Source organism: Ailuropoda melanoleuca, chromosome 12 (genome assembly GCF_002007445.2).
Source record: "Ailuropoda melanoleuca isolate Jingjing chromosome 12, ASM200744v2, whole genome shotgun sequence".
NCBI classification, from domain to species: Eukaryota; Metazoa; Chordata; class Mammalia; order Carnivora; family Ursidae; genus Ailuropoda; species Ailuropoda melanoleuca.
The window spans coordinates 17,035,885-17,049,380 of record NC_048229.1 but is presented as its reverse complement, the minus strand read 5'-3'; the positions used below and the strand labels follow the sequence as shown (position 1 = coordinate 17,049,380).

At 48.4% G+C, this 13,496-nt stretch overlaps 1 protein-coding gene across 2 annotated transcripts in view; it reads right to left on the bottom strand.

The window, feature by feature from the left end:
* Positions 1-630: 630 nt before the first annotated feature.
* Positions 631-13,496, bottom strand: part of DAO (D-amino acid oxidase) — a 17,551-nt gene continuing 4,685 nt past the window's right edge. Inside the window, exons 2-10 of one of the 2 annotated variants that reach the window (XM_034639425.1) lie at positions 11,443-11,557; positions 9,923-9,999; positions 9,218-9,283; positions 7,515-7,569; positions 6,156-6,260; positions 5,159-5,241; positions 3,748-3,865; positions 3,014-3,112; positions 631-1,846 (exon numbers count right to left, since the gene is read on the bottom strand). In XM_034639425.1, the coding sequence (XP_034495316.1) occupies positions 1,715-1,846; positions 3,014-3,112; positions 3,748-3,865; positions 5,159-5,241; positions 6,156-6,260; positions 7,515-7,569; positions 9,218-9,283; positions 9,923-9,999; positions 11,443-11,493 (786 nt within the window). In that variant the 5' untranslated portion in view covers positions 11,494-11,557 and the 3' untranslated portion in view covers positions 631-1,714. Of the gene's footprint in view, positions 1,847-3,013; positions 3,113-3,747; positions 3,866-5,158; positions 5,242-6,155; positions 6,261-7,514; positions 7,570-9,217; positions 9,284-9,922; positions 10,000-11,442; positions 11,600-13,496 lie in introns of both variants that reach the window. The other variant, XM_034639423.1, reaches the window with a different exon arrangement.

The following is a 13,496-nucleotide window of genomic DNA, read 5'->3' as shown; positions in this document are numbered from 1 at the left end:
GTGATTACACATTACATGAATATTGTGTGCAAGAGTTTAGCACCGATGCCCAGTTAGAATGCAATACATTTTAGGTATAATAATAATTAATAATTTATTCTTATTCTTAGGATTAGGATAGGAACTCTAACTTAGATCTTAGCTCCCTCACTCTACTTAGCTCCGCGCCAGGCAAAATCATGGCAGATGCTTCATGAAGACCCCACCGGGTGACAGCATGGGAAGGAGCAGACAGTGATGACACGGATGTAGACGGCATGGTGTGGGCCAATGAAGACCCTGTCACAGCACCTAGGGTGCCACGGGTCCCAGAGGCATGAAGGCTTCCTCCAGCCTCTGGTCTTTCTCAAAAACCCAGACAGATGCAAATTCCACCTCAGAGCCTGATGCAGATAATTAGGGATAAAGATGCTAGGGTCATTTAAGGCTTTCAAAAACACCTGGAAGTCTAAGTCATCTTAGAGGGAACCAGCCAGAAGGGAAGAGAGACGTGAAATCTGCCCCCAAACCCGGATTATGCTTGGTAAGTTCAGTTCTCTACGTAGGGGCTTCTTGTGGGATGATCCCTCCGGCGGCCCCTCCTCAGGGGGTTACAAGGTGCTCATGGGGCCATTCAGCAGNCGGGTGACAGCATGGGAAGGAGCAGACAGTGATGACACGGATGTAGACGGCATGGTGTGGGCCAATGAAGACCCTGTCACAGCACCTAGGGTGCCACGGGTCCCAGAGGCATGAAGGCTTCCTCCAGCCTCTGGTCTTTCTCAAAAACCCAGACAGATGCAAATTCCACCTCAGAGCCTGATGCAGATAATTAGGGATAAAGATGCTAGGGTCATTTAAGGCTTTCAAAAACACCTGGAAGTCTAAGTCATCTTAGAGGGAACCAGCCAGAAGGGAAGAGAGACGTGAAATCTGCCCCCAAACCCGGATTATGCTTGGTAAGTTCAGTTCTCTACGTAGGGGCTTCTTGTGGGATGATCCCTCCGGCGGCCCCTCCTCAGGGGGTTACATGGTGCTCATGGGGCCATTCAGCAGATTGCTGATGCCGTTGGGAATCCTGGGTGTGGAACGGGTATCGTGTCGTTAGTTCAGTGCTTGCTCTTCTGTCTCCCCACGCTCCAGCTCTGCCTGCGACTTCCTGCAAGGAGATCTGTCGTAGCCTTCTAGTGCCTGCGACTTCCTGCAAGGAGATCTGTCGTAGCCTTCTAGTGCATGCGACTTCCTGCAAGGAGATCTGTCGTAGCCTTCTAGTGCACTCTGTGGCATCAGTGCTCTGGACAAAAAGGTTCCATAGCCAAATAAGTTAGGACTGGATAAAAGAACATCAGATAGATGTCTTTGCTGCAGGACTTTTCAGAACCTTTAATATGTTAATGTCATTTGTCCTCAAGTTACCTAACTTCAACTATCCTCAATTTTCTGCTTGCCCCTTTGATTTTCTGAGCTTTCTTTTCTTCTGAGGACTTAGAATCTAACAGCCCCCAGCTGTTCTTCATTCTGTCAGGCCCAGAGTGGGTAGAGAGACCCCCGTGATCAAAGAGAGCCCCAGGTAGGGCTGGACTCGCCTCCAGGAATGGACCTTGTGGATTCCCTCTCATCTTGTGCTTCTTGCAGAGAGGAGCCAGGGTGGAAGTGGAGAGTGAGTGATAGTTTGGGGGGAGGGCATTGATTGGTTGGCTGAGGGGAGCGGGGAGTCCTTGGGGAGGCGATATTTTCAGAGACGGGGTGGTGGCATCCTGAGCAACTTCCTTTCTTCTAGGATGTTCCCAAAGAGCTTGGCTGCCTCCATGGCACAGCCCCAGTGGATGGTGAGCCCGTAGCCTCCATGGCCATAGTTGTGGATGACCTAGGAGAGGCAAGAGAGAAGGTAGCCAGGAGCGCCCTGGAAGACTCAGGAGCTCCCTGAAGAGTTCTGGGCAAAGCCAGAGGGCACCAAAGGCCGCAGAAACACCAGTAAGGTGACTCTTTGGGGAGCTGGAGGTCAACACCATAGACTCTCTTTTGCTTAGGAGATGGACCTGCTTTATGCACTCAGCACAGGAGAAGTAGAATCATCTAGAACTTGAGGGCAGGGACTCCCCTCCCCCAGTCAAATTGTTTGAAGTTCCCTAAATCACCTTTCCTGTGGCCACCCTGCTCCAGAATGCCAGACCTCTTGTGTTAATAGATAGACTCTTCTGCGCACCTCAGGAGGAAAGGAAAGCTGGGGCACTGCACGGGGCGGGGTGGGGGGGACTCTGCTTAGCATGCTAATTAGTCCCAGGGACAGAGGCAAGGCCCCTGGGGCCTTTTTTAAAGCTAAAACCATTAGTAGGAAGTTTGACTCCATATGTGACACTTTCCTCTGTATGTATGTACACGTGCATGCAACCACACACACACACACACACACACACACGCCCGGCGGAAGGGAGGAAGGATGATCTACGTAAGAAGAATGGCTTTCCGGTGGGGACTCCAGCTGCCACCTAGTCAGATCAGTTCCCCCCGCCAGGACAACTTCGGCCATCTCAACAAGCCCCGTTCCTACCCCAGCAGATGGAACATGAAAGAGGTACCCCAGAACCGTGATGGGGCAGCCACAAAATGGACATCTGCAAAATGGCTCTGGAGCCGAATGCAAACCACATCCCAGCCATGCCCCTCGCCAGTTGTCTGATGTAGGCAGATGACTTCACTCTTCGATCCCCAGTATCCTCATCTGAAGCACGGGGAAGCGGTCCCCACCCCACAGAGCTGGAGGGGACATTCAGTGAGGTTGTCCGTGTCTCGGGAAGTACCCGTTTTCCTTCTGCCCAGCCACAGGCTTTGACAAACGGAGGTGCAGTGCCCTCTCTGGAACCTTGAGGAGGTCCTTTACAACATCACTGAGCCTCAGTTTCTTTACAGAGCAGGGGATGTTAGCCAGCGTTGTCCCGGCCACCAGGAGGCTGTGTGAAGCCAGATGTCAGGCAAGACTGAGAGCCTATTAAGGGGAGGGGAGGATTTTGCTTTCCTTGCCAGGAGAGCATACCTCTGTGTTTAAAGATCCAAAGCGAAGCTGTTCTCTTTCTAGCCGAATCTGGGGGCGTACGGGCCGGAGGCCAGTCAATTCAGCAACAATTTTTGCTTCCTGGAAAAAAAAAAGTGTTAATAATTCATCTCCGGATTTTTTTTTTTTTTGCTGCTGCCATTTTTAGGTGATAGAGTTAGCTTTGGCGTCTCATTATCACCACCACCACCACGACCATCACTTTCACTAACCATCACCACCACCACCTTTATCAGCCACCAACATCATTATTGTCACTCTTACCACGTCACTACCCGTTCTGTCGATGACCCCATCTCCATCAACCACCACTGCCAGCCACCACCATGATGTGAACAGCCACGCCTCCTCACCACCATTCTCACCATCCTGAGCCCATTCGTCACCATCAACGCCACCACTGTCACTGCCACCAACAGGCCAATGAAAAAGCTGAGATTTCAAAACAAATGTATCTGGTCCTTGTGCAGACAGACTAAGGTGTTTTTAGGGATGTCACCTCAAAAGACAGCAACTGTTAGCCATGGACAGATAGGAGGCACCAGCTCACAGTAGGACTTCCTTGTGCATTATCAAATTCTGGTGTATTTCACAGTCCCTTGCTGGAATAAACTTGCCCAGTTATCCCAGCGGCAGTGTCTTCCCATCCTCAAGGGGCCTCATGATCAAGTGGCCGAGACCCTGGTCTAGGGTACCGATAGCCCTCCCCGCCTTACCTTAAGGGTGGGCTCCAATCTGCAGCAGCTTTCCCAGATGGTGGCGTGGTCCTGGTTGTTGTTCACCTCACTCCAGTTCCCCAGCTGAAAAATGCCTCCCAGAGTTACCGCCTGCATCCTGGGTAAGAGTGAGGAGAGTCAATGGCGAAGGGAAACGAAGCCTTTGAGATGAATGGGGGCCATTGCACGCTCACCCTTCCAATCGTCTCTACCTAAATCCCCACGACCATCCGCATTGTCATCCTGGCTAAGACCACCCTCAACGCTGCTGCAGTTGCCACTGTCATCACCACCCACCACCATCTCTACTGTCATCGTTAATGTCACTGTCAACATCGTCATCTCTCCCAATGCACAGCATGGTGACTGTAGTTAGCAATACTGTATTATATACTTGAAAATGCTAAGAGAGTCAATCTTAAATGTTCTCACTACACACAGATAAATTATAATTACATGACATGATGGATGTGTTAGCTAGCCTTATTGTGGTAATCACCACATATATATATGTCTATATATACATATATATGTAATTATCGTGTACCTTGTAAATGTGAACCATTTGTCAATTATATCTTAACAGAACTGGAAAAAAAATATCATCTACGTCAACAACGTCATCTTCACAACTGCCTCTTTGCTACCATGAATATGTCATCACCGTCAGCCCCATTCACCATTTCCACCACCAGCATCCATGTTGACATTGATAATGTCATCTCTGCCACACCACTAACATGGCCATGAAGATAGCACAGCCCCACCTGACACTAACGCTACAATCAACATGAATTAACGCTGCCTTTGAGAGTGTCATCTCCCCCATCCTATTAATACATCATCCTTGATAGTGTCATCTCTGTCAGCACCAGACACTGCCTCCACTCCCAATCATTGCCATCATCGTTGACCTCCTCATCGACACCATGCCACCCCCATTAAGGTCAGCACTCTACCATCCTTGTCTCAATCACCACCCCTGTGAACTTTCCCAACAATGACAGTACTGTCTCCACTATCGCCATTCCACTCTCAATGACATTGTCGTCCCATCAACACGACCACCATCTTCACTAACATCATCATTCCTTCCATTAATATCATCGCCATCAATCCGAATCCCTATTCCTACCACACTTCGGTTATTTCTGTTCACAACTGCCAGTGTCATTGCCCTCACACCCACTACCCTTCTCTCCAGGATGACCACTACTGTCATCCAAAAGCTTGTTCAAGATGGAGCCCAGTTAAGGTTGAGTCCTGCCTTTCCAGGGGTTTAATGGTTCAACCTCACTTAGAAAACACTGGAAGAAAAAATCTGCAGGGACTAAGCAAAGGGCCTGGGGTGGGCAGCAGAGAGAGGGCATGAGGGTGCCCCTTCTTCTGCCCTGAGATGTCAGATTCTTACCCTGGGATGATGTACGGGGACTGGTAGATGCCCTTCTCTGGGTCGTGGGTGATGATGAAGTGCTTCATCCAAGGGGCATCCACCTGTCGATCGAGGGCAGACAAGTCTGGCTCATCGGGGGAGCTGGATCACCGGGCTTCCCTGCTCTGCTCCCCTCTCTGCCTAGATGTTCTGACAAGTGTGGCAAAGCCAATTCCTAAGGCCCCGCAGACCCTTCTGCTCCAAGTCTGCACTGGCTGCTTGCTCTTGCAGGAAGAGCCACCCCTGCTCCCTGAAATATCACACGTTCTCACCTGCATGACCACAGAAAAGCCCAGCTCACACATACAAATACACATACACATCAGCCCACATCAGGAACACACCAGCACTCACACAGGCACACATACACACACGCCCACAAATGGGCATCCTTCACACCCATGCACGCATACACAGTGAGAGGCAATGGGGGACAATATTTACAAGACATAGGCTCTTAAACCCGGTTGTCTCGGTTCTAACCCCAGTTCCACAACTCGCTACCATGTGCACTTGTGCATGTTACCTAATTCCTCTGTGCCTCAGTTTTCCCATCCGTAAAATAGCAATGGCAATAGGATAGACCTCATCTCAAAGGGTTCTGGTAAGGATTAAATTAATAACACGATAAAGTGCTCAGGCCTGTACCCGGTACTTAACGAACACTCCATAAATGTTTGCTCTTTTTATTGTAATACAGGAATATGCAAGTCTTACGTATGTACAAACAGATACATGCATGCTTTGCTCTATTATTTAAAAAAAAAAAAAAACACCGAAAAACCTGAAAGAGAATGTTTGGAGGAGTCGTGTCGGTCCTTCTTGCTTCTTTAACATGTCAATTGCCCGAAATCTGTGAGGCCCCTGTAACAGGTGTCCCCGACACATCCTCTATCTTTGGAGAGGAAATAAGCAGGCACCTACAATCTCTCTATCAAGAAAAGCTGGAGGTTCCATCCGTCACCTTCACACTCACCTTAATGATTTGTCCCCGGCCTGGCTTCAGTAGAGGGTCTGGTTGCAATGCCCCAGACCACACCCCAGTGCAGTTGATAATCACGTCAGCACCTCCTCTTGCCACCTGGCAGCAACGAACAGAGCAGGTGGCATGGGAGGGGGTGAGGGCCCTGGTATCCCCCACCCCCTCCTTCCCTCTGTCCTCCACCCTGCAGCTCTCTGCTCCCTGTGGAACAGCAGGGAGGAGGCTCAATGAGGAATCCAAGGAACGGACTCCAAACCTCCGCTCCGCCATTTACCTGCTACGTGACCTCAGAAATGTTCCATCGCCTCCTCAAGGCTCTGCTGCCTTTGCTATAAAGTAGGGCTGATAATTTCTGTTCTTAGACTGCGTGAGCATCCAGCGTGACCCTGGATGTGAAAGTGCTCAGGAAGGAGTACTGCGGAAGGGGGGTAACCTTCTTGGGACCTCCCCGAAGAAGTCAGATGCAGAGATAATTCTCTTCCTCCTTCTGAATCCTTTTTATTTCCTTCTCTTGCCTTCTGCTCTGCCAAGGCGTTTTCAGAAGGCACGTTGGAACCCCTGGCTCTGTGCATGTGTGGGGTACTTGACAGCTCAAGGGTATAGCATGAGGGGCACCCAAACCCTAGCCCAGTGCCAGGGACTCCCCTCACAGGTCTCTCATGGGACAGACACATTGCAAGGCATTGTTGTCATTCAAGAGCCAGTATTTGCTACATTGGACTGTGAGCTTCTAGGGAATAAGGGCTGTGTCCGAGTCAACCATGTATCCCAAGTGCCCATTAGGGCTCAACCCAGAGCAGGTATCATTATGTAATGCCCGTAGTGCATTTCCCAAGCACCTTCCCGTGCCAAGCACAGTTCTAGGTGCTAGGATTGAGGGAAGTCATGCAGCAAAGCTCCTGGTACTTAGCCAGTGCCTGACGGTGATAGCTGCCACTGTCATTGTTACTGATGATGGTGTGACTCTGGAGCTGAGTCAGCTAAGAGCCTTGACTTTGCAGAAGCATTAACCCTGATTTAGGTAGGAGGCAACCAAATGTCTAGAACTCGAAAGTGGAGCGCCGCTGATACTGGTAAGAGGCAGCCAACTCTCTGGCCCTAAAACCCACTGAGGTTCAGAGGGGGATTAGCCCCTAATGTCCACCATCAGCCTACCGTCCCTTTGTTCCAGCCACCAACGTCGAGACAGAATGCTTGAGTCCCTTTGGGATTGAAGAAAGGCCTGGAAGCTGGGACAGGCCTCAAGGAGACCCTGGGAGACTGAAAGGGGGCTCCCAACCCAGCAGCCCGAAGCAGAGACCTCCCCTCCTCACTTCTCTCCAACATCCAGCCCCTTCCAGCTCTGCAACTCACCTCCTCAAAAGACTCCACCTTCCGCTGGAAGAATTTCACTCCCCTCTCAGTTAACCTGGGGGGGATCAGACACATCACAAAGCCCCATATTCAGTTCTTTGTCCCATCTCTCCAAGAAGATGCCATTGGGGATGTTCCCCAAAGAACCTTCTGTGGATGTTAGTTCCACAGGATGCTCCTTGAGAAAATGGCTGTGTAGTCAGATCAGATCAGTTCATAAACACCTTGACGGACGAGTGGTCCGTGAAATGTCGCTTGGGAAAACTGAGATTGCCCAAGCCCCTTGTCAGGCAGATGGAGATGGGAGAAGAGCCTTGGTGAAGGTCATACAGTGAGTTAATGATGGGATTGGGACTTATACCCAGGCCTCTTAGTTCAAAACTCTTCCTACTACCACCACATTGCTTTGTATCATCAAAGGGAATGAGATGCAGGGTGGAGGAAGGGCAGAGTTGGACAAATGCTAAATGCCCCTCTGTCAGAAGCAAGACATGAGGAGAAAGGTGGGCTGGGGACGTCCACCCCTCCCTCAAAATGTCCCAGAGGAAATATATCTGTCATTATTAGAGAAGTTGGAGAAACATCAAAAGAACAGGCATTAAACCCTATGAAAGGTGAAGCATAGCCTCAGGGCTATTTCCTCAACACAGAAAAAGTGGGGTTTTTCTGTCTAGGAAGAGACTGGATAGGAGTCATAAGTATCCTAAAGTTAGGAGAGAAATAACTGTTTTAGTGCAATGATTTCCAAACGTGACTGATAATCAGAATCACTGGGGGAACTTCTTAAAACACAAATTTCTAAGCCCCACCCCAGAGGGTCTGATTCAGTAGATATAAAGTGGGCTCCTGAAATATGTATTTTTTTAAAAGATTTTATTTAGTTGACAGAGATAGAGACAGCCAGCGAGAGAGGGAACACAAGCAGGGGGAGTGGGAGAGGAAGAAGCAGGCTCATAGCAGAGGAGCCTGATGTGGGGCTCGATCCCATAACGCCGGAATCACGCCCTGAGCTGAAGGCAGACGCTTAACTGCTGTGCCACCCAGGCGCCCCTGAAATATGTATTTCTAAAAAGCTCCTCAGGTCATTTGATAAACGATGTGATCCATTCTAGACTTTTTTTTAAATCTTAATAAAATAAGAAAACATAGGAAATACATGGAATCTTCCTTAATATGAATATAAATAAAATATGTCTCTCAAGCTAGCGTTTGCTAATTTAGAACATTACAAGATTTCTATTAACACCAGGAACAAGACAGAGGCATGTACTATCCCCTATATTAGTTAACGTTGTTCTGGGGGTAGTTAGACAACATTGTTCTACCACAGCGGTTAGACAAGAAAAAAAAATGAGGTATAAAAATAAAAGGAAACTTCTGTTTCGTAGATGATGTAATTATGTCTGGAAAACTAAAGAGAATCCATTTAAAACTATTACACAAATATTATGGATTTTGGTGAAGTCAATAATAAAAAATCACATGTAAACAGCTGCCCAAGTGACTCTGATGCACAGTCCGGTACGGGAGCCATGGTTTAGTACATCAAAGTGATCAGAACGAAGGATAGCTCCCACCAAGCCTGAGAGTTTTCCTTTAACTTTTGGGGTTGGGCAATACAAAAACAAATCCCATGAACCATTGTCAGTAGACACTCTGGTCCTTGGGAGGTGCTTTCCCAAACCCAAAGTCGAAATTCTCACCTTTTAGTCAGCCACGGTAGATACCTCCTTCCCTCCACAATCAGGCTTGTGTTGAACCAGCCATAGCTAGAGTCATCATAAAGAGTCAGAATCAGAGTGATAGTCAAAGGCTTTCAAGCAGAGGTGGGAGCAGTCTCACTTTGGGGGTCCCCAGGGTAGAGCCAGGACCACTGAGTGGAGTTCAAATGGGGACTGATTTTTGGTGCAAGGAAAATTTTTCTATCAGAAAAGCCATCCCTGACATTGGGGTGTGCACATGGAAAACTGGATGTGCATTCTTAGAGGGGATCCAGGCATGGGGTAGGGTGAGGGGAGACCAAAGAGACATCAGGCTGCAAGGAAAAGAATAGAGGTGTTTGGAGTCACACAGACAGCATTGGAATCCCATTTTGGTCACTGGGCTGTGTGACCTTGGGAAGTCACTTAGCCTCTCTGAAGCTCAGTTTCTTCATCTGCAAAAGCGGGTAGTGACATGGAGTTTCTAGGCTTCAGATCTGTGACTCCACATCCCCCACCATCTTAGCCCAGGGCCCCGTTGGGTGGGTGGTTCTCCAAAGGAGCTGGACGGAGCAGTAGGAGTCCAAGGCACCAGTGGCTTTTGGCTTGGGATGGGACAGGAAATGGTGCCTCCATCTTCTGCTGCCTTCTGGACAGATCTGTCTGAATCATGGGACCTCAGCCCCTTTGCTCATGACAAAACCTCACCTGTAATCAGGAAACATGTCCAACTCTCTGCAGGTCAGCTTCCGAAACCCCAGAACTGTGTCCTTCCAGGAAGGATCCTGCCAAGGAAGGAGAGAAGGAAAAGCAGGGATGGGTGAAGTCAGTAAAAAGTTGTACGATGTGTACTGCACGCAAGGTGCCCTTCCAAGTACGTTACTTCCACCGCTCCATTTAGTAAGCCCAACGATCCATTGAGATATATACTATTCTTTTTTTTTTTTAAGATCTTATTTATTTATTCGACAGAGATAGAGACAACCAGCGAGAGAGGGAACACAAGCAGGGGGAGTGGGAGAGGAAGAAGCAGGCTCCTAGCGGAGGAGCCTGATGTGGGGCTCGATCCCATAATGCCGGGATCACGCCCTGAGCCGAAGGCAGACGCTTAACTGCTGTGCCACCCAGGCGCCCCGAGATACATACTATTCTTATCTCCGTTTTCACAGATGGGCCAACTGAGACTTAAAGAGGTTAAGTAACTTGTCTAAAGTCACACAGCTAATAAATGATGGAGCTGAGATTTGAACCAACACAGTTTGGCTTCAGAGTCCATGGTCTTAAGCACGATGCCATACGAAGGAAGAGTGAGAATACGGCTGAGGGCGAGTGATAGGGTGAGAGTCAGAAATAGGGGAGAAACTGCTGACAGCGAGGGTTATATCAAAGAGTGAGGGTGAGAGGCAGGAGAGCACAGGGTCAGACAACCCGGTGGAGGTTTGGCCTCCCCACAGACCACCTTGAATTCTCAGAGACTCCCATTTTCTTGTCTGTATAATGGAGTTAATAATCACTCTTGGTCCCATGGAAGAGAACAGATAATATGGGTGATTGCCATAGCCTGCTGCTAAACATTGACTCAGCCGTCGAGAGCTGGCCTGGGTTTCTGGACATGCAGCCCAACCGTCCTCTCCAACCAACTTGAGAACATCCCCCAAGGGCGTGCCCTTCTTAGCATATTGGGCACCATGGGGTCACAGAGAGCCTGGGTTCAAATCCCAGTTCTGCCACGTAAGAGATTTGTGAGTTGGGCAATTTACTTCATTTCTCTGAGCCTCTATCTCCCCATTGTAAAAAGAGGCTAATGAGAGTACTTACTTGGTGGTTATTATGAGAATTAAACAAGTCACTAGTTGTAAAGTAGTTAGCACAGGGCCTAGTACATAGGAAGGGCTCATGTGCCATGATGAGTGTTTTAGTCTATCTTGGTGAAAAGTCCTGGCACCTCCAGGGACGCAGGAAACCTTGTGACTTCAGCATGAAATCACCAGTGCTACAGGACACGTCTGGGTTTGACTCAACCAAAGACTAGTTTCCCTAGTTCATCAGAAAGTTCTTTGGCCTCTGTCAATTTAATAACAAAATTGGAAACAAAAATAATTTTAAAGCAGAAATAGAATTTAAGGGAAACCTGATTTGAATGCAAGAGGCTCTCACCTCCAAGGCTCAAAGTACTCCCCAGACTTGGGCTCCCAGCTCTGGTCTGTGATCAAGGACCCCTCACTCACCGGAAAAGCTTCACGGAAGAGGTTGTAGCCTGAGATTAGGGCCAGGCCCATGTTTGCAGCGTTGGGAGAATGGATGTGGCTCAGGAGATAGTCGAAGGTCTGTTGGTTCCAATGCCTGGAAGGATCCCGCAGATTCTTGGTCACCTAATATCCCGAGCTGGACAAGAAAACCCTGAGGGTTGGCTTGCACGGGATTGTGACCAGGCTGGTGGGGATATGACAAAATCCAGAAACCCACCACGTTCGCTTCTGCAGCGTCCCAAATGCCCATGGGTCTTCCCTACCCCCAGACTTTCTAGTATTTATTTCCCCATTAAAAGGAAAGGGAAGGAGGAAACAAGGGATCACCCATCACAACCATTTGGAACCCACCTCGGGCTTGGGATCATGCAGCTGTAAGTTTAAATGAAGGCTTGGGCCCGCTTTGAGATCAGCCCCACGGTTCAGGCTCACTCCAAGCACCAACCTCCCCCCACCCCATATAAATGTCAGCAGGAGACCTTGGCTTGCTGTTTTCAAACACTTTCCTCCTCTTCTTCCTGGGCATAGAACCTGGCTGGCTACATCTCCTAGACTCCCATGCAGCCAGGTGTGGCCCTGTGACTGCCTTCTGGCCAATGGACCCGAAGACTGCACACGTCGTCCTCATGCTGTGCTCCTTCCAAAAGCACAGCATAGTGACATCAGAGGGTACCATGACACAGGTACGGTGGCCACATCGGAAGCCTCAGAGGACAGCAGAGCTGTGAGATGCAAGGAGCCCGGGCCCCTGAATTGCCACCCACTGATCAGGAATATTGGTTTTGGAATTTATGGGAGAATATAACTTCTGTTTGAGTCGCTACTTGCTTGGGGATTCTTTGCTAAGGCAGCGGGCAGCTTGCGGTTTCTAAACAAAGTAATCTTTGCCAGTGTCTTGGCTACACCCGATCACCTCTCCACCCACTTACAGGCATTCCTGATCTGGAGGTTCCTCAAAAAGTTAAAGCTGGAATTACCCTACGGTCCAGCAATCCCACTACTGGGTGTTTACCCAAAGAATACAAAACCGTGAACTTAAACAGATTCGTGCACCCCCATGTTTACAGCAGCATTATTGGCAATAACCAAGATATGGAAGCAGCCCAAGTGTTCATCAATTGATGAATGGATAAGGAAGATGCGGTCTGTATATACAATGGGATATTACTCAGCCATAACAGAGAATGAAATCTTGTCATTTGCAACGATATGGACAGAGCTAGAGAGTGTAATGCTAAGCGAAATAAGTCAGAGAAAGATGAGTGCCCTATGATTTCACTCCTATGTGGAATTTAAGAAACAAAACAAATGAGGAAAGGGGAAAAGAAAGAGAGATTCTTTTTTTTTTTTTTAAGATTTTATATATTTATTTGAGAGAGAGAGAAAGCATGAGCAGGGTGAGGGGCAGCGGGAGAAGCAGGCTCTCTGCTGAGCAGGGAGCCCAATGTGGGGCCCGATCTGGTACCCCGAGATCATGACCTGAGCCGAAGGCAGACACTTAACCGACTGAGCCACCCTGGTGCCCCGAGACAGAGACTCTTAACCGTGCGGTGCGGGGAGATAAGTGATGGGGATTATTGTGGTGAGCACCAGCTGGTGTATGGAAGTTCAATCAGTGTATTGTGCACCTGAAACTAATGTAACACCGTATGTTTACCAACTGGAATTAAAATAAAAACATAAAAAAAAGAAATTGTTAAATAAAAATGATTGCCACGATGGGCAAATTCAGGGGAGATAGATTTCTAAGCCGTTAAATATAGCTGAGAGGCTATTAAACATGGCAATTGGAATGAGTTCAAATAAATGGAAAGACCTTTTTATGAATTTATATATGGGAAAAAAAAGGCTCTGAGGGCGAAATTGCTCTCTACTGTACCCAATATCAAGGACTTTAGTGCTTTTGTCCTTCTTTCTAATTATTGCTGGGATTTGAAGGACTGTGTTTTCTTCCTCTCTCTTTTTTTTTTTTTTTTTTAGATTTTATTTATTTATTTGAGAGAGAAGCAGAGACAGAGAGACAAGAGACAGAG